We start from the raw sequence: 20,645 nt of genomic DNA on the forward strand, positions 1-20,645 counted from the left end.
CCCTTTGGCTCATATTACTCCACATTCTGAACAAAATCATTCAAGTTAGCGTCCGTTATTTCCAACAATTCCTTTAAACCACAAAGAAACGGACTTATCTGGTTAACGGGTTTGGTTCCTGCTAGCAGATCTTCGCCGACTGTCGTTTCCTCCTGCAGCTCTTCGTACAGGAGCTTGAGAGCACGCTTGCTCGTCTGGATAGCCGTCGGCAATCTTGTGTCGCCCATTTTCACAACTCAAACCCCAAAGGGCGAGTCAACCAGGACCAAGGCTGGGTTGGGGCAGTGGCGAGGAACTAGGAAGCAGGTTTCGGCACCATGTCACTAACCGGCACAAGCCCGCAAGTGCACAGTTAGGAGATCAGTTGATAACTGATTTATTTGCTCGGACTGCAAGAGAATTTAAACGATAAGTGAACGTGGCAGTGCAACATCGTACGGAGCACGCGCACTTCATTATTTTGGGACAGCAGTATGCAGCAGTTGGGAAAAATGCGAGCTCTGGCATGGCTGCGTAAACCTAGAGGGTCTGAGGCTACAAACTTTGCATGTGTCAGAACTTGCCGTACAGAGTTCATAGTACAATATCTACCGCATAGACGTCTAGACTAAGAGAAAGCTACAAATTGCTGCAGTGCCGAAACATGATAAAGTCTTTAGAACTAAAACATGTAAAATAGCAAAATTAAACTAACTCGCTTCGCAACAGAGCTGTACTCAGAAAGGCAGGATCAAAATGAAAATGTACTGCACTGCGGAACAGTGCGAATCTGAATGAGAGTGCAAACATGGCATTTGGTTGCATGCAAAATGGGAAGATACTGTGTGAAGTGTTGAACTGTAACAAGACGACAACGTCTGTAGGGCCTTCCCTATCAAAATACTACTCCTACCAAGACTACATATGAACTCTTGCTGCTACCACAACTGCTGTGTTACTGTGCATACGGATATGAAATGTCACGGAACAAAAACGGTCAAAAACACCTTTTTCAGAACAACACAGGGGATACACCGTAACAACCATTGGCGAGTTAGGGACGCTTGCACTCCTGAACAGACGATGCATACGTGCAGTGCAAAGAGCTATGCTCCGGTCCGTGAGCACATTGGCACGAGCAACACTTATGCACCCTGTTCTCAACATGGGTAACAGTACTCTCAACGAATGCGTTCACATGTGAAGCAAACAGCGCATCACTATCCAGTATCGAGTTCAAGTCCCACACAGCGCCCTTCAGCTCCAGGGCAACGGAAGAGTAGTCTTTGCGCGTGTTCCGGTAATGCAAAGCCAAGTAGCGGCGGTGTTGCTGTTTGTTTGATGTTGTGTAGTGTGTAGTGTTTTCAGCAATGTACAATGTGCCTTTGGAATCCATTCCAAAGCCTCGCTGGTTGTTGTACCAGATGCTGTTGTCCACGATGGCTTCGAGGGTAGCTCCACTCTTGCGTATCAACTTCTTAATGGAGTTGCGTGTAATTCCTTTCCCTTGTAGTTGGATATCCCTGTCTTCATCTGATACCAAGATGATGATTGGCGCAACGTCGTTGCGCTTCAATCGGAGTAACGTACTTCCTTCAGAGGTAATATTCTCCAGCGCATATTTAATGGCAAGGTAGCCGTCCTCCACAGACCCTGTATTCCGTAGTTTAGCGCATGCCTCCCGGAAACCAGCGAGGTCGTACACCTGACGACCAGTGTTACTGCGGATAACGTGTGGTCCAGCGAGGCCATCAGACCCCGTCTCTCCTTTCAAATGGCCAAAGCCAACAACTGTATACTGGTTCGGCTTGCCAGGGTAGAGACCAATGCCATGCTCCTCAAGGCTCACGGATAGGTTTCCCACGATCTGACAGAGTCTGTCTTTGTAGTGTGGCTCCATGCTTCTGGACTCATCGACCACTAGAATGACGTCTGCAGCTGTCTGGCCACAATGTGCTGCGCCGGCCTTGTCCGTTACGGGGTGGGACGTCTCCAGGAAATGTGTTGGCAGTTGGGCGCGGCACGGCACTGCATAGAAACAAGAAATCACAGATCAAGTTATGTTATACAAGTCATGATCTAGGAGGCCGACAATACACACAGTGCCTAAGGGGTGTAGATGGATCTTGATATTTGAGAGGGTCTGTGTTCATCACCACAATTGTAGCTTGGTGAAATAGATTTAGACTATGCTATTCTTTTATTTTATTATTATTATATGCATTCCCGCGGCAGTGTCAACGGTGCAAGTGCAAGTCGCCCATGCACAAACGCAGTCCACACGTTCGCTTATGCTGGACATGGTAAGAGAAGCAGTTGATATAGGAGACATAAAGACAACAAGCACAAACGTAGCTGTAAATCCTTTGTGTATAGAATGTTTAAAGTGTATTGAGGGATATTTCCGTGATCTGGGAAAAAGGTGACGGCGCGGTTTCATCGCCGCAACCTCTACTGACAGATCATATCCAGTAGCTGCTTCCATTCGCTTCAAACTGCAGCTACGTCTGATAGGCGCTCCAGATCTTCCAGGCTCTGCAATCGCCCGCACGCAGCTCAGTGGAGGTCGTCGTCGAGCTTCCCATGCATGGTGATGCGAGGGCGGCCTCTCCACTTGTGGTCATCACATTCAAAGTAGCTGACCATGCTTAGGACGGCGGGGGCATCACTGGGAAGTCGAAGGACATGGCCAAAATTAATAGCCTCCACCGAGCTCTGGTGATGATGCGGCTGATCGGCTCTGCCTTGCACCTGTCGTAGAGTGCTGTTGTTGCGATCTTCTACGGCCAGACGAAGCCGATCAGTGAACGGAGCTGGCCGCGGTGGAATGCGTGGAGTCTACCCTCGGCAGCTGCCTTGAGTCCCCATGTGCCGGCGTTGTATACTAGCACTGGTAGTACAAACGCATTGTAGAGACGAAGCCTCAGTTCTTCTCCAACGGTACTGCGCCTGCTCTATAGTGACCAGAGCGATCGAAACGCTGCAGCGGCTAGTTGTTTCCGCCGAGAGATATCCTCGTTATCCCCGAGGAGTGAGCCGAGCTTCTTGGTGGTGCGCCACTGTTTCGCTACCCTGTCCAGGGATCGGCCCAGAACGGTAATTTCTGTTTTATCCGGGTTTACCTTCAGAGCCCATCCGTTGAGGACGTCACTGATAACCGGCTCCAGGTCACCCAACCAGCCAGACTCTGTGCTGATGAAAACCGCGCCGTCGGCGTACGCAATTTCAAATGGCAAGCCGAGATCCGATGATGGCCGAGCCCTGGCAGTAGCAGTGCTCCTTACATCCTGCAAAGCTGCCTCGAGATATACCACAAATAGAACAGGGGACAAGGAATCGCCCTGGGGCGTCCCGATAGTGGTATCAGCGGATTCGGATGTTGCTGTGCCGATACGTACACAGAAGGACGTCTTGGCTAGTAGGACACGGATTAGACGGATCTCGTCCTCGTGCAGGAAGTAATTGAGAACTGCCAGAAGACGGTCTCTGCGGATGGAGTCAAATACTTTTGACATGTCGATGCCGAGGACTACCAATTGCTTCTTGTATTTCTGACAGGCTGCAGCATACCAACGGTGGCTCCAGACCACATCCGCCGTTGACCTGCCTCTGCGGAAACCGCTGTGCGTTGAAGAGAGATATTGTTCTACTTGTGATGATATTCTCTGAAGAGTAATGATGGAGAGGGCTTTGCGCAGTGCCGTCAGCAGAACAATTGGTCGAAGGTTACTCGGAGGTCCAACTGGCTGGCCGGGTTTCTGGAGCGGGATTAATGTCCCCTTGCCCAGGTCGATGTGCTCGTGCATCTCAAACATTCCATTCAAGATCGTGGCAAATATTGGCGCCAGAGCATCCCCTCCATACTTGAGCAGCTCCGCCGGGACCAGATCGGGGCCCACTGCTCTGCCGTTGTTAAGTTTCTTAAAGCTGGTAATCACTTCTGCAGATGTAATGGGCTTGTTGAGATGCCTCGGCGCTCCATCAAATGGGTCCATGCCACATCGCCTTGAAACTGCTTCATGAAGTGACTTCTGACGACAGCTGCCGCTTGACCGTCGCTGCCAGCAAACCGTCCAATCTCGTCCGCCACAGCCGGTTTCTGGGCTTTCCGTCGTCTCATGAGGTGCACAGCCTTAAACATGCGTGCCCCGTCCTTCAGCCTCTCAATCTCTGCTGCTTTGGCCTCCAGAAGCGCCTCAGCGTTGGCTCGACACTTGTCTCTGATGGTGTGTTGAAGGTCATTTCGCTGTCTCTTCAGATTGCCCTTGACTGCTGTGTTGGTGGAGGGTGTTGATACTCAGACGAATATTCTTTTGCTTGAGTGATAGCTCTTGTATCGCAGGGTCTGATTTCTGGTGTCTGCTACGGTTGACGTATCCCAAAACGTCCTTGGCCATTCTGCTCACCGTCTGCAGCACATTGTTGCACGTGTCAAATGGGTTTGTTTTATCCCAGGTACAAGCTGCTGTGTCCAGCTCGTTCGCCAGTCTCTCTCTGTATGTGGTCCGGATTGCAGGATCGAAAAGCTTCGATGTATCTATGCACGTACGTTCCCTTTTGGCCACGGCACTCTTCTCGCGACCGAAAATACCGAAAATTCTTTGCATGTCCATTCTCACGGCTACGAGCCGATGGTCCGATGAGGTTTCGCACCCGCCATAGCTCCTGCAATCGGTCATAAGCCTTTTCTGTTGTAATCGACATGCGATGTAATCTATCTGGTTGTAGATAGGTACGGTGGTGTTGGTTTTCTGGTCCTTGCGCCAGCCAGTCCATGTCGTCTTGTGCCGAGCATTGTGCTGAAATGCGGTGATGCACAGAAAAAGGTTATTGTTATTGCTATTGCAGAAGTCGACGAGGCTCTGTCCAGTGAGGTTCCTCTTGCCTCGCCCATGCCTCCCCGCACATGAGTCTTGAGAGTTACGGTCACCGCCGACCTTGGCATTGAAGTCGCCAGCCAGCAGAACTACTGACGATGATTTCACTTGGCTGTACGCCTTGGCTAGGGTGACGTAAAATTTATCCAACTCCTCGGCATCACGAGCACAGATAGTTGAAGTTGGAGCGTATATATTTACTACAGCTATCAGGGACGACGAACCAGGGCTGGGCAGAAGCGGAGTAGCGGATGGCGCCGGGCCACCAGCGGTCGCGTCGTCGACCCGTAGCGTGAGCACTGCGACTCTATCGGACAACGTCCAAAATTGATGGATTCTGCTCGAAAGGGACCATGAAACAGCGAAGCCCAAGACATAGTGCCTACACTCCGGCGCTGGGCATATCAAGCGAAACCCGTCCTTCAGTTCGGCAAGCCCAGCCGATAGCTTCGTCTCCTGCAAAGCGCAAATGTCGATTCGATTATTTTTGAGGTCCAGTCGGAGTACTTCTCGCTTCAATGTGGACGTCAGTCCGCGGGCGTTGAAACTTGCTACTGAAAATTCAGAACGTTGGAATATTCTCATCGTTCATGTCTCGCTGTCTCGCTGTCTCGCCGCCACCCAAACCAAACCAGACTAACCATGTCCAATAAATACCAACCTTTCCGAAGAAAGCGAGAAAGAGTAACCTTCCTCAACCAAACAATGCTATTCTACAACATTTTATTGTAAAAACATTAATATTAATATAATAATATTTATTACCCGAAGGATGTACCCAGAGTGCTTGACAGTGCTCAACACCACAAAGGCAGAGCGTAATACACAACAGAACAACAAGGACAATCAAGGCTTGTTTGCTGCTACTTTAAGTTTCATGCTTACGCAATCATCAGGCAACATGAAGATCGGGTGCCGACCATGCCAGTATATATGCCAGGAGAGGGTGGTATAAAAAGCTGTGTGAGACTGTGGGGGCTAGCGCAGTAGCGGTGATGTTTTAGGCAGGGGGCTGTGGGCAGAGTGTGTGGTTGTTGAAGGCAGGGGCTAGCAGTGCAGTGTGAGCGCGACGTGTGTGGCTGGTGTGGGCAGGAGGTGGTGAACAATGCGTGTGGATGTTGTAGGCAGGAGGCTGTAGAGCTAGCAGTGTGATAATAGCGCAATGTAAATGGATATGTCTGGTGTGGGCAGGGTGTTATGAGCAAGGTGTGTGAACGTGAATGGTGTGGGCAGGAGGCTGTGGAGACATGTTTAGGTGACACCGTGGTTTTTTAGGAGATACTTGTTCTCGTGTCGGCACTTGGACACCATTTCGGAGCGCTTGTTGAGGCTGGACGGTGACCCTAGCGTGTTCAGGATGTGATACTTTTCTCTGGTACAGAGGGAACACCGCTTCGTGATGTTGGAGTATGCCCGGGCGCGATCTTTTATCCTCCATTCGACTTCGTATTGGGCGTTGGATTTCTTCAGCTTCCAGATGTAGTTGGAGAACTCAGTGCAGCTGGAGTACTTCTCGTATCTTGTTGTAGTCATGTGGTTGGCATGGCGTGACTTGAATGGTGGCGCCGACATACCGGTGTATTCCTTTTTGGTGGGGCCTGACGTTATGGATGCCACATATATCAGCTCCGTCGTTTGGCATTCACCGTTGAGTGGACAAGATGGCTTGTCTCGGCAGTTGCAGGGCTTTTCCGGTTAAACTTGCTGAGCCTAGCCCTCGCCTACGCTAAGCAGTTCGTGGCAATTCCTGACTGTGACGCCGACATAATACTACACGCGAGGCAGTCACTGCTATTCGGAGCTAACCGAACATGGGCAAAGAAAAACAGAGACGGGCTGTTCGATGTTACCATGGGATCCTTCGATGGCGCTGAAGCATGTGAGCTGGTCGGCGCCTTCCTCCTGGGTAAACTCGAACAGCACTTCAGTAGCGGCTCGGTAGGCCTCTACAGAGACGACGGGCTTGCCGTCCTCCGTAACGCCACTGGCCACAGTGCGGACAAAGTAAGGAAAGCTGTCATCGACACCTTCAAGACGCTGGGGCTAAAAATCACGATAGACGTCAACCTGAACGCTGTTAACTACCTAGACATCACAATGAGCCTCTCCACAGGAACCAACCAACCGTACCGAAAACCCAACGACACCCCACTGTATGTCAACGTCAACTCCAATCACCCACCGCAAGTCCTTAAGAACATCCCAGCTGGAATTAACAACCGACTGGCAAGCATCTCCTGCTCAGAGGCGGTGTTCCGTGATGCTATCCCCATCTACGCGGAGGCCCTCAACGCCAGCGGCCACCCTAGCACGCTAGAGTTCAAACAGAAAACAAGCAAAAAGAAGAAAAGGAAGAGGAAGGTGATTTGGTACAACCCGCCCTACAGCCGTAATGTGAAAACAAACATCGGTGGAAGATTCCTCGCGCTCATTAAGAAGCACTTCCCCCCGCAGTCGAAGCTCGGAAAAATATTCACAAAAAACACCATCAAGATAAGCTACAGTTGCATGCCAAATATGGCTGCACGCATCAAAAGCCACAACAAAGCGGTCCTCTGCCCGCGAACGAAAAAACCGGAAAAGCCCTGCAACTGCCGAGACAAGCCATCTTGTCCACTCAACGGTGAATGCCAAACGACGGAGCTGATATATGTGGCATCCATAACGTCAGGCCCCACCAAAAAGGAATACACCGGTATGTCGGCGCCACCATTCAAGTCACGCCATGCCAACCACATGACTACAACAAGATACGAGAAGTACTCCAGCTGCACTGAGTTCTCCAACTACATCTGGAAGCTGAAGAAATCCAACGCCCAATACGAAGTCGAATGGAGGATAAAAGATCGCGCCCGGGCATACTCCAACATCACGAAGCGGTGTTCCCTCTGTACCAGAGAATAGTATCACATCCTGAACACGCTAGGGTCACCGTCCAGCCTCAACAAGCGCTCCGAAATGGTGTCCAAGTGCCGACACGAGAACAAGTATCTCCTAAAAAACCACGGTGTCACCTAAACATGTCTCCACAGCCTCCTGCCCACACCATTCACGTTCACACACCTTGCTCATAACACCCTGCCCACACCAGACATATCCATTTACATTGCGCTATTATCACACTGCTAGCTCTACAGCCTCCTGCCTACAACATCCACACGCATTGTTCACCACCTCCTGCCCACACCAGCCACACACTTCGCGCTCACACTGCACTGCTAGCCCCTGCCTTCAACAACCACACACTCTGCACACAGCCCCCTGCCTAAAACATCACCGCTACTGCGCTAGCCCCCACAGTCTCACACAGCTTTTTATACCACCCTCTCCTGGCATATATACCGGCATGGTCGGCACCCGATCTTCATGTTGCCTGATGATTGCGTAAGCATGAAACTTAAAGTAGCAGCAAACAAGCCTTGATTGTCCTTGTTGTTCTGTTGTGTAATAATATTTATTACAACATCTCAAGACTCGGTGGAAACACCGGCCAATGTTAAGAGAGTGGGTGATTGCCAACATAAATTGCCAACATAAATTCTTCATGAGTTTCAAATTGCACACCTGATGAGCCGTCACGAACTATATGGCGAAACGAACGTCGTGTAAAACAACTGGTTTTGTAGTCAACTAGTCCATCACAATGTGATGCATGAGGAGTACTGTAGGAGGTTGGCTTTCGGCTTGTACAATAGACCCTTTGCACAATAACGGTCACGTGATCCGAGACGGGGCATCCTCTTCTATTTTTGTGCAGAGTATCAGTTGTTGAGCATGGTGGAACACTGTATTTTTCCATTTTGGAGATGGAGGAGAGAGTGTCGAGTGGTTTGCCATCGATGGCTGTGGAACCCGTGGATGAACCGAAAAATGAAGAATGGTCTGTGAAGGAACTGAACAGTTTTCTGCTGAATGAGGGTGCGTATCTGTCTGGAAAAAGAAGGAGTTGTTGGAGAGGTAAGTTTTCCGCATTCAGTGGATATTTCGGATTACTGTAGATTGAAATTTATTTTTCTTTTCTCTACCTTCTCTCCCCTGTCGATGTAGAGAACACTTCTCAGAACCCTGATGCTCCTAGAACTAAGAAGGGCACCACTTCCTCGAGTGTACCTTCATCATGCCCAACATTTCATGCATCCCAGTGGATGAGTGATGAACCTCTGTTTCCCAGAGTGAGTGCCACAGCATGCTTGCTTGTCTCCAACGCAGGGGCAAGTCGCCGACGACAGTGAAGAGGGAGCTGATGGAGTAGTACAAGTGAACAGGACCGTGGATAGTGTCCATGAGTTTTACTTTGGTGGCTATGTGCATAATGTGAAAGTCTGTCATATCGTGCACACAGCCACAGCTCGAACTCAGATGACTTTTTCCGCACACCTGAACGATGAGGCTGCGTCTCTCTCCACTTCAACACCAACAGCTCGAGCAGCGCCAGCAAGCAGTCGATCTTCCAATAGCGAAGACAGGGATGGGTCATGCCTTTTTCTCAAGCTCCAGAGTCTCTTGGCAGGGCGTTCAACTTCCATATCTTCGCAAAAGCAAGGTCGGATGAAAGTCGTCATGGATAAAGTGTTCCGAGCACAACACTGGGAACGATATCGCAGCACTGCGGCCCTCTTCTCGCCAGATAGCCAGGATTCCAGAGTGTGGAATGCCAGCATCACCAGGGAACGCATGGAAAGACAAGTGGGTTCCTTAGACTAACGTTAGGGATAACGGTTGCTGCAAACAAGAACCCAACAGTGGTCCTTGGAAAGCGTTTCGGAACTTCTTCCTTCAGAACTAAAAAAACTTCAAATGAAAAAAAGCTACGGAGTACATACATGAACATCGCGTCGGGACCGTGAAAACACAGCCTGTCACAGAAAACTTGATCACGTCCTGCAGCAAACCACGCATGCTGGTTGCATGCCAAGTGTGCAGCGCGTGCACAGCATGCCCCGTCTCGACCCCTCTCGCTTATTGTGCAAAGGGTCTATTCGTTTTCACAAAGCTTCCCCTTTCTTTACTTATCTTTGATATTTTATGACCCACCCAAGTTGGGTGGTGTGCTGCTTTGCTGCTTCGAATTGTGGTTGGACGGCTTTGTCAAATATCGTACTGGTCTCGTCATCGTCCAGTAACAATCGACAATCTTTGTTCCGTTGGGACTGTAGCTTTTGCTCGTTTTCGTTGCGCTTGCCTTCCCCTCTTTGGTCTTTCCATAACCTTGAACCTTCCAAGTTGGAAGGCTGTCGGTTAGCGCTACGGAGATGTTTTGAAGCTAGGTGTCAGGACGTCGAATGTTTCAGTACTCTGTCAGTTTTGTGCCAAGTTATTGCACTTTCTGACTGTATATAGTATCCAGTTACAGTGATGGAGAGTTACTCTTAACTCGTATCCATATGTCCTTTTCCTTTCTACATTTATTTATGGCTCAACACCAGAGTTTCAAATAATAATATTAACTGGTTTTGAGGGAATGAGACAAACGGGAAAAGTCTGAAGAAAATATTGACTGTCACCACCAGGACTCGAACCAGGGACCCTCGCTTGTAGCCAGCGATGCTCTAACCACTGAGCTATGGTGTAGTCGTCATCCCAGCAGAGACCGTTCAACATGTTCTTCAGCCTTCGTAACTCACACTTCCTGTGAATCCACACAGGCGGGTGGGACGCAGCCCTCACTGTACCCACGCACTTCACGTACAAAGTAGCACGCGGGGAGCCCCAAGTCATAAAATATTAACTGGTTTTGAGGGAATGAGACAAAAGGGAAATTATTATTATTTATTATTATTCTCGTATCCGTCCCGAATGGGACTCGCGACGGCAGAATAAACTGTGAGCATGTGTGTGTGAGAGTGGGAGAACGAAATGAAAAAGAAAAGAAGAGTCTTGTAATAAAGGTCAAATTTAAGAAGAGCAGTACTAGACTAAATGGCTGAGCAGATGTTACTCCATTGTTTTCTGTCGCGGGCATAGGTGCCGAGATCACAAAGGCAGCTGGGCTTAAAAATGCAGATAGGTGTGAGGCGGACGTCTCGCTGGAGACTTGTGGTGAGGCAAGAGCGGGGTGCACCTATTCGAAAGGGCTGACCGGTAGCATATGTACAGAAAGCAGTGAGAGCAATATTTGCAGGGATGTCACTTGGCTGGCATAATATATGTCCTAATAGCTTCCACCTGTCCCGCTTGGCCATTTCAGATACAGATACACTTGCCAGTAACAGCATATAAATCTGCATTTGAGATGACATCTGGGTAGGTAATTCCAAGGGTACACCGCAGCTGTTTCCTATGAAACACATCTAGGCGCTTTTCTTGTGCACGGGACAGGCCATGGCAAGCAAGGTTGTAGGTCAAGATTGGTAGAACGAAAGTGTTGTATAAACGAATTTTAATGGGTGTAGAAAGCAGGTTGTGTTTGAACCATAACTTCAGAGTGTCTCCAAATGCTCTTGCGGCCAAGCCAATACGGCGCGTTACGTCTTCCCCGGAGCCATATAGTGAGCCGAGTGTCTTCACCTGTCGCCAAGCTTCTTTACCACAAGTTGTGCCGACATTTCTAGATGTTGTAGAGGTGGCATCTCCCAAAGTGGGTTCCAGGTAAATAGGGATCCATTCAGTCTTACTGGTATTGACGGTAAGACCCCATTCGGAGAAGACGCCTGCGATGACGGGTAGGGCGCTGGTAAGGAATGATTTTAATGTGGAGATGAAGTCTACATCATCGGCGTAAGCTGTTTTTCAGGTAGAATGTTGTCTGTTGATGGTCGGGCTGGCAGTTGGTCACGTACCATTCGTAGGGCTGCTTCCAAAGTAACCGTGAACAGTACCGGTGACAATCCATCGCCCTGGGGGACCCCCCGAGCTGTCTCAAAAGGTGTGGACTGTGCTTCGTTCACGCGAACTGTCAGCGCCGTGCCAGATAGCAGGTACCTAACCAGTCGTAAACCGTCCGCGTCTCCAATTTTCTCTTGCTCCATGACATCAAGCAGCTTTGTGCGGTTTATTGTGTCAAAAGCCTTGCTCAGGTCCAGCCCTAGCACGTAGATAGTAGTGTTGAAGCGTTCAACAATTGATGCCAGGATCCGTTTGCAAAACACAATGTCTGCAGTTGATCTGTTTTGACGGAACCCGGCTTGCGATGGAGATATATATCGCTCTACGTCAGCTCTGATTCGGCGAAGTGTGATGAGGGACAAGATTTTTCTGGCAGTAGTCAGCAATGTTATTGGCGCAAATTGTTCATGGGGCCTTTGGGTTTACCTGGCTTATGCAGAGCGATTAGTACACCATCTCCAAGGGACGCTTGGCTGTGCTGAGTGAATACATCGTTGAAAATGCTGCTTAGGCATTCTGCAAGTGCAGGGCCTCCGTACTTGACAAGCTCGGCTGGTATGTCATCAGGCCCGCAGGAGCGTTGGTTCTTTAGACGACTCATTGCGCTCGCTACCTCTGCTGTGGAAATCGGCTTATCGAGGGGTTTCGGTGTTGCTGTAAATGGCGTAACCGCTGGCTCTGCAGCAGTAGGAGAGAATTTCCCAGTGTAATGCTCAGCTATACAAAAGGGAAAAGTCTGAAGAAAATATTGACTGTCACCGCCAGGACTCGAACCAGGGACCCTCGCTTGTAGCCAGCGATGCTCTAACCACTGAGCTATGGTGTAGTCGTCATCCCAGCAGAGACCGTTCAACATTTTTTCAGACTTCGTAACTCACACTTCAAATAATAATTTTAATATAGCTATAAATAGGATGAAGGCCGCAGACATCACGCAACTACGTTACTTGTTTGACATGTATTACTGTGTATTTTATAACAAAAATATTATTGAAAACCCAGAATCGATTTTCTCGTTCCTATCATCAGTGGGAAAAACGGAACTCAGGGTACAACCAAAGAAACTGAAGTTAAGTACTGTAAATAGAAAGGTTTTAGAAATAACATCAAGATACAAGTGCAATAAAACCACTAGATGAAACGCAAAAAAGGTAACAAGATTACATAACCAAAGGCGAGAAGGCACTGAACGAAGTGTCAACCTACGAATACAACTTCAGTGCAACAACGTGCTCTTTCTGCTTACAAAAAACAGGCTTATGAATACGTATACAAACTGCCTGAAGGACTTTCAACGGTTGGACATAACGCGCACGACACAGTACAGAAAAATGAGAGTCATCATACACACCAAGACAGTCAGGACGAGATAACAAGTGTAGATACACAGCTGACTTCTTACGATTAACACATTCATCCGCCTCATCTCGCTCCTTCCCACCCGACTCTTCCTCGTTCCGCTCGTCATCCTCACGATCATCATCACCACCATCATCTGCCTCGTCCTCTGTCTCCTCACCAACCGTTTCGTCATCAAAGTCATCAAATACTGACCGAGTTTGAGTTGTTCTACAAGAAACTGAAACAGCTCACTCCCATATCGGAAGCCCAACAGGCTGTGTGTAGTGCCAGCCTCAGGGCGCTTGCCGAAGAACATGCCGCGAAACCTCCTGACCGGAGCGGGTTCTATTTATACCGAGAACATCTCAAAGCACGACGTGAACTTAGTACAAACCATGATATCATCATTACCCGACCAGATAAAGGCCGTGCCACAGTCATCATGAGTTGAGTAGAATACACATCCAAAATGGCAGTCATCTTGAACGATGACTCCAAGTTCTTAAGACTCGGTCCAGTCTCAACCCATGATAAAATTGTAAAGGTCCAGAAAGCTCTGATTCAGTATCAAAAAAAATAAAATCTGATAATGAAATCACCAATTCGGAGTTCCTGAGAATAAAACCAATAGGCTCCGCCCGTCCGCGTCTATATGGACTCCTAAAAATACATAAGGCCAATTGTCCTCTGCGCCCCATATTATCGATGGTGGCTCGTCGGGCCGGCTTGTGTCGCTGCCTTTGCTCCTGCAGTCGGTGGTTCCTTCGTCAGTGCCCCTGGTGGCTTTGGCTGGGGTGGTGCCGCTTGCGCTCCCGGTCCCACTGCCTCCTCCTGATCCTCCGCCGTCGGCTCTTGCGGCGGTGGAGCTTGCCAGTGCCAGACCGCGAGCAACACCGGCAGTGGCATTAACACTATAATTGCCAACCAAAAAAGACCCACCTTGCGTATCAGCAGCTCCCACACCATCACCAACAATGCAATCTACAGCAACCACAACTAATCCACCATCCAAGCCCACTATTGAAAGACCAAGACGATCAACAGCCAAATACAACAGCAGCTACGCACTCAACAAACAAGTGCGTAAGGAGGAACGTGACAGCAGGGTGACGGCCAAGTCCCGTTCAATGGACCAAGTCAGGCGGGATAACAGAGAGAGCGCAGAGGAAGCGGATGATGGGACGGACGGTGAAGGGAGCAATGAGTCGGAGAGCGACGATTGTAGTGATCGTGAGAGTGCCGGTGAGAATGTTAGTGTTGTGCATCTGGTTGCTAAGTAGCAGCCCAGGAGAAGAGAAGGGTACAACACTTTGAAAGGGGCTGAAACGCAGTCCTTAAAAGCCTAAACTTGCACCCATGTCTAGAAGCATATGCGTCCACCTAGGAAAAAACGATGCACATAGTCATTCCATGTTTGTACTTGTTACTGAGTGTCATTCATCGTGCCGGTTGGGGAATTCGAGTATACCGAAGCACATATTCCTAAAAAGCAGTTTCTCGTATGGCAAGTGACGTTTACACATTGCTTGTTATTGCAACTCTGTGATCATAAGAAATTCCTATGCAAGTAATTCACGTTTTGCCAGTATCTGACTTCATCCTTCGCATGTGCCGATACGCATACAATGTACTTTGGTTGCCTAAAGCCAAAAATAGTGTCTGCATGAATCCTAATGTGTTGTCTACATCATCAATGCAACTAGTGACAGCCTGCACTGAAGACAAATTTATAACTTGTCTTACACATGGAAATATATGCAGGTGTCAAAATATTGACACCTGTTGGCCGTTCTAGGAGTACTGAAAGTGGTGTCCATCTTAGGGTTAATATCATCAACACAGCGGTTAGTTTGTTACAGCGTTGCTTGGTCTGAATCAAAATTATCTTGGTAACAATTGTGGGTGATGACAAATTGGAGATACCATGGAATGCTTTAGACCATTCTTTATGATTTTGACCATCAAAGTCGTAGCATACCTTTGCTTAAGTACACCTCAACCATTGAATCAACCCGAACACAGGAGTCATAACAGGGGCTGGAGGAGATTTTGCCGATACCGTATAAAATGACATAGAGACGTGGCGTTAGAATCAGAGAATTATCATTGAGCCATCTACAAATGACGAAAGAAATCAAAGCAGATCGGGAATTAAGAAACAATAATGGAGGAAATAGTGGTATCTACTTCGGTGATGAATTGTTATGAAGATTTTGCGCGCCACGCTGGAAATCGCGCTCATTGGTCCAAAATCCACTAAATAGAGAGCCCAGGAGGCCGCTCAGTTTTTATCAGCTTCATCCAGCGGCGCAATCCCTATAAGAAGTACACATTTTCAACAGGTCCCCTATACAGAAGTCCAGTTTATCCAGTCATGCCACCCTGTGTGTAGTGCCCGAAAGAGAACAAACACCTTTTCAATTTGCCTTGTGGCAGCGCATTCTTTTCTTCACTTCTGCCATGGCTGCCAGTTCTGCTATGCAGTTGCTGGCAGTAATCTGTCTCAAGGTAACGTTTCAGCATTGCGCGGGATGAAAGCCGAAATCGGAGAACGGGAAAAGTTCTGCACAGTTTAAATCTGACGAGTCAGGTACCCTGACACTCTCTTTCGTTGGACGCCGCAAGGATACCTTATTTCACTGGCCATGGCTGCTAGTTCTGCTGTGCATTTGTTGACAGTAATCTGTCTTCAGGTAACGAAGGGGGAAAAGGGAGACGCTCACAATCAAATCTGGAAAGCGTCTTGTGATTCTTCGAAGAAGTTGCAGCAGTGCGCAGGATGACAGCAGAAAGCGGAGAACAAGAAAAGTGCAGCACAGTTGCAATCTGGGGAGTCAGATGCACTGACACTCTCTTTCGTTCGACGCCATAAGAATACCATGGTTTACTGGACAAGAGCTGCCTGTACCACGTTGTCAAAAGGCTGTCCAAGTACCTGACAGGACGATGACAGAGATATTTAAAGAAAGTTTTTACTCATTCCATTATTCTGCTGTTCTGTCGTTTTGTTTGAATGTTTTCCATTTTAAAGGAGCGTATCGCGTTTGCTTGATGTTGCTTGAATGAACGGCCTAAAAGTACTCAACGTCTTCATAATAGTTGCGTGAAAAAATAATATCAGTCCTCAAGGACTGCAATTGCAAGGACTTTGCATCAATCGTCTAGCTATCATCAATTTCATTTCATGAGAAATGTTTTTAACTTTAGCTCTACTGTGTATGCACGCACGCATATCTTTGAAAGCCTTCTCTGTCGTTTACAGATTGAATCTGGTCAGTTTTTCTACTTCGTGTATTCTAACTAATCAATAAACTTCTTGTCTCTTGTCTACCGAACATAACAGTAGGAGGGTTGCTTGTATGCCAATGACACGAAAAATCATCACAGGGTAATACTCGTATTCCATGAAGTAACTGGTTGGATTTTCACAAACATGACATTGTGTTGGTATCATTGCCTGGTGACTACAAATCATTGCATTTCCATCTTGGGGAAGACCGTTTGACTGACGGCAATGCGTATTGCTTAGATTATTGTCCCCACCGTCACAGGTCTTTGAGTGGATGGATTTTCATTGAGCATCACATTCGTTGAGAACTTGGTAGTTGTGTGCTCCCATGCATCATTAGTAAGCGTATCCTATCTATTTGTTGCAGATGTGTTAATCTTCAGAAACTTGCGGAATTGAGTGCTGCTGAACATTTGCATGAGCATGAGCAATGGTGAAGCTTGCTATTGCATTCTCAGCATGTGCTAGTGTTATGCTGACTACTGCACTATGTTACTCTATTGCACTATGTTACTCTATTACACTATGTTACTCTATTGCACTATGTTACACTATTGCACTATGTTACTCTATTGCACTATGTTACACTATTACTCTATTGCACTATGTTACTCTATTGCACTATGTTACTCTATTGCACTATGTTACTCTATTGCACTATGTTACTCTATTGCACTATGTTACTCTATTGCACTATGTTACACTATTGCACTATGTTACTCTATTGCACTATGTTACTCTATTGCACTATGTTACTCTATTGCACTACTACATGTACTTAGTATGTAAGTGTGCGCGCACCCGTCCACATATGCATTCGTTTCGTATAATTGACGGATCCCCTTATTATACTGGGTTCGAGCACGGGGGCAACCTCACTCGCGATCGAGCTAGTCGTTGAACGTGACAGCATCTTTCACAGTGTGTTTCAGGTTTGTTTTGGAATGTCTTCTGCTTAGTTCAAGTAGTTTGCGATGGCTTCGAGCGGTGCTTAACCTCCTACTGGTAGAAGCAGAGTCTCCGAGAGAGACATGGACTGTGAATACTGATGCAGCTGCAGGATTTTTTCAAGGAGCGGGAGGGAACGATCTCGGGCCACAAACAGGAGTCACTCCAGAGGTGAGTTTTGTTGTTGTTGAAATATTCGAATCGCGAATCGTGTTGTGAGATTTATTTTGTGCCTAGGCTACAGCAGACCGTATTTCTTTCTCCTTGAGATCGGTGCTGAAGATAAAAGTAACCTTTTTCTGGTCTGTCTTTTCCTCTCCAGAGCCATCTTCTATGAAGGTAACCGTGGTGCTGCCAAGTCACCAAGTCGCGATCGCGATCAGCAGCCCTGAAGTGGAAAAATCGATTTTCCAACGATCTGGTTGGACATCAGCCACTAAAGTACATCTGATTTGCCTGTAGTGACAACAGCAGCCATCCTTGGACGCCTTGCAAAGACAGGAAAAGCCACTGGTGGAAGCGACTGCTATGAGGTGACGATAGCAGTGCAGTGGTGATCGCTGTTTTGTCAAGTCGAAGGGCTAGCCAACCCAGAGGAAGCATTAAAAAAACGATGAGCAGTGCGTGGTATTTGTTGATCGTGAAGAGCTAGAGGAGGACAGTGCAAACACATGGACGGAGTGGATGGTGTTTGAAGAACAGTGTGCTGTGTGCCGGCTGGTGATGATGGTGGTCTTTGTCAGCATGTATTCGCGCTGCTTCTTGTGCTGGAACACTTCCCGCCCGGGAACATTACCCCAGAGCCAGTGATGAGTCGTGCCTTTGAAAAGTCGAAGCTTGTTGTTAGTCGCAAGTGTAGCGCAGTGGATTGCTCCCTCTTCGAAGCACGAGGGCCAGAGCTTGCCGCTATCTGCAGCAAAGTGTGTGTGCGGTTCTTTCGAACCTATGAATATACCCCCCCCCCTCTCTTTCTCTTAGGAAGACTGTATGTTCAGAGTGAACTATTTTAATGTGAGACGGGCTGTTTATGCCCAAGATGAAGATACAGTTTTTTTTCTGTTTCTATACCTTCCTAATAAAATACATTGTGACAGAGCTTTCGGTCATACTCCGCTGTACTACATCCTCAACCCGCCACCACCATGCGCTCTTGGTCGAACTAATGCACGAAGCATAAACACACCAGCACAGTAAGGACACATCCGTTGACAGATATTGTTTACGCCTCTAGACAACTGTTTCGTTTCTTCGAGCTCATCGTTAGGGGAGTATAGTAGCAGGATACTAATGATGATAACTTATAAGATGATAGACGGTTTATGGTCCGATATTGATGATTGGAGATCTAAGAAAGCAATGACAGTGATTGCGAAATGGATAATATTATCATGATTATATGCCAGTCTGGTAATGCGTTGTACTAGTGGACAGTATTGAAATCATCACTGCATTCGATGCAAATATTGGTATACCTTTGGTTTCCATATTGCGACTGGCTACGGGGTATTGTGATCAGCAATGTTACCATGGAAGAAAATAAGAGCGCAAGGATCTGTTGGGTGTTGTGCCGTGCCGTGCCGGTGCGAGAATCCTAAGTGCACGGCAAAATAGAACTGTTTCAACCACAATGCAGAATGTCTTGCAGTACATGGCGTTGATGACTGAAAATCTCGCCAGCTCGCCCAAATGGGGATCATGCTCAAACGGAGGAAAAAGACATCTTTCCAGCTCAGCTAGCTATATACCGTGAAACGGATGATTAACTTGCGCCACGCATACCAGCTTCTGTTTCATTCGGCCCAGGCTTAGACACATCAATGCCAATAGCAGCTGATCCTCCATTACATGCTCATTGGCGATTTACAGCCACCTCAAACTGTATCCGCCGTCCCTCAGCTTCCGTCTTCGCAGATCTGGCGCGGTGCAGTACATTTTCTCGGCTAGGCTCAAAGAAGTCCCACAGAGCGGTCCAAACACCTGAAGGCAAAACAGTCAGAAACTGGAGCGGCTCAGAGTCTTTCTTTATGTTATTGTACGTAAGCTGTTTTTCGGCTGCCTTCACCCCAGTCCTCACATTGTCCAACTGCTCCACGAGACTCTGTACACGAGCTCTACTTGCTGCCAGCTCCTGATGCAGATGCTACACTTCCATTACAGGACCAAACTGCACTAAGCCAGGTTCCTTTCCAACTCAAAGTGTCGTTGCCTCTCAGCAAAATACTGGTTTGCGAGCATGGGGAGCTCGTGATGCAGACGCTGCACTTCCATGACCGAACTGCACTAGGCTCAGCAAATATTGTTTTGCGAGCATGGGGAGCTGGGCGTCCAGACTCCACTCTCTTGCGAAAAGCAAACCTGGTACCGTAGGATCTAAGACAGCTATTTGGTTTCCTGGACTCATCCTGCCCTTGTAGAGCTGGGCAAAACGATTTCGATTTCGGTATCGAAATGATCGCTGCAACAAAAATATTCAGAGCGACCCTAAAACTACGTCCTTCCTCACGGGGAATAGCCTGGATCCGCTTGCTCCAGGCCGCTGTGGCTCCACATGAGGAAAGGAGTGAAATGACTTGTTTGCTTCGTCCTCCTGTTCTGACAGTGAGGAACGCAGCAATGATCCTGAGAAGGCATCTTGAAGTCGTAAAAAGGAAGATGTCTAAACAAAAACAAAACAGCTCAAATCAAAAGTCTTTGTGGCATTTTTTGTAGACAGGCTTGCACTGCATGTAGATTTCGCGTGCTCTGCAGGTTGGTCGCGTGTGTGCAGCAGGATCCCACACGACTGCGGAGTTGCCCCCTTGCTCGAACCCAGACAATAATAAGGGGATTGGTCTATTATTTGTGATTCTATAACATCGAAGGTTGTGTTTGAATGAAATATTTTCTGCCTATAGTAAGTGTGGATGGTGTCAGTGTTCGCATCATACCCACCCACTGTGAGTGGGGTGCGGTTACAGTCACTAAGATTGGAGACACCTGGGGGGGGGGGGGGGCATCATCATCATCATCATCATCATCATCATCATCATCATCTGCGTTGCCGAAAAAATAATAGTAAATATTTAATTTTTTTTAAATATAATAAACGGCATTATGCAGCTGTGTAAGCAGTAGATGCACAGTGCGACTGCCAAGCATCTCTGTCAGATGCCAACTGGCAATTCTCATGCAGAGACATACCAGTCCACGAAACGATATTGTCAGCAAAGGAAACCTTCGGACGACCACGCTTTCTCTTACCATCCACGACACCAAACATCACGCCACGTACAAGCTCGCAGCCAGATGGGCGGCATGTATGCCCGAAAAAGGTCAGTTTGCGTATCTTGACCCTGGCTAGCAGCTGTCTCTGTACTCCCAACTCCACCAGGATACTGTCACATTCC

The 20,645-nt window shown here is 47.9% G+C and overlaps 1 protein-coding gene across 1 annotated transcript in view; it reads right to left on the reverse strand.

Moving 5' to 3' along the window:
• Positions 1–248: 248 nt before the first annotated feature.
• The window catches only part of LOC135810260 (leucine-rich repeat-containing protein 15-like), a 342,979-nt gene continuing 322,582 nt past the window's right edge, over positions 249–20,645 (reverse strand). The window contains exons 19-20 of the mRNA XM_065323740.1: positions 15,001–15,137; positions 249–2,007 (exon numbers count right to left, since the gene is read on the reverse strand). Of these exons, the coding sequence (XP_065179812.1) occupies positions 1,034–2,007; positions 15,001–15,137 (1,111 nt within the window). The 3' untranslated portion in view covers positions 249–1,033. The remainder of the gene's footprint in view (positions 2,008–15,000; positions 15,138–20,645) is intronic.

The sequence above is a fragment of the Sycon ciliatum genome, chromosome 2, assembly GCF_964019385.1.
Source record: "Sycon ciliatum chromosome 2, ocSycCili1.1, whole genome shotgun sequence".
NCBI lineage: Eukaryota > Metazoa > Porifera > Calcarea > Leucosolenida > Sycettidae > Sycon > Sycon ciliatum.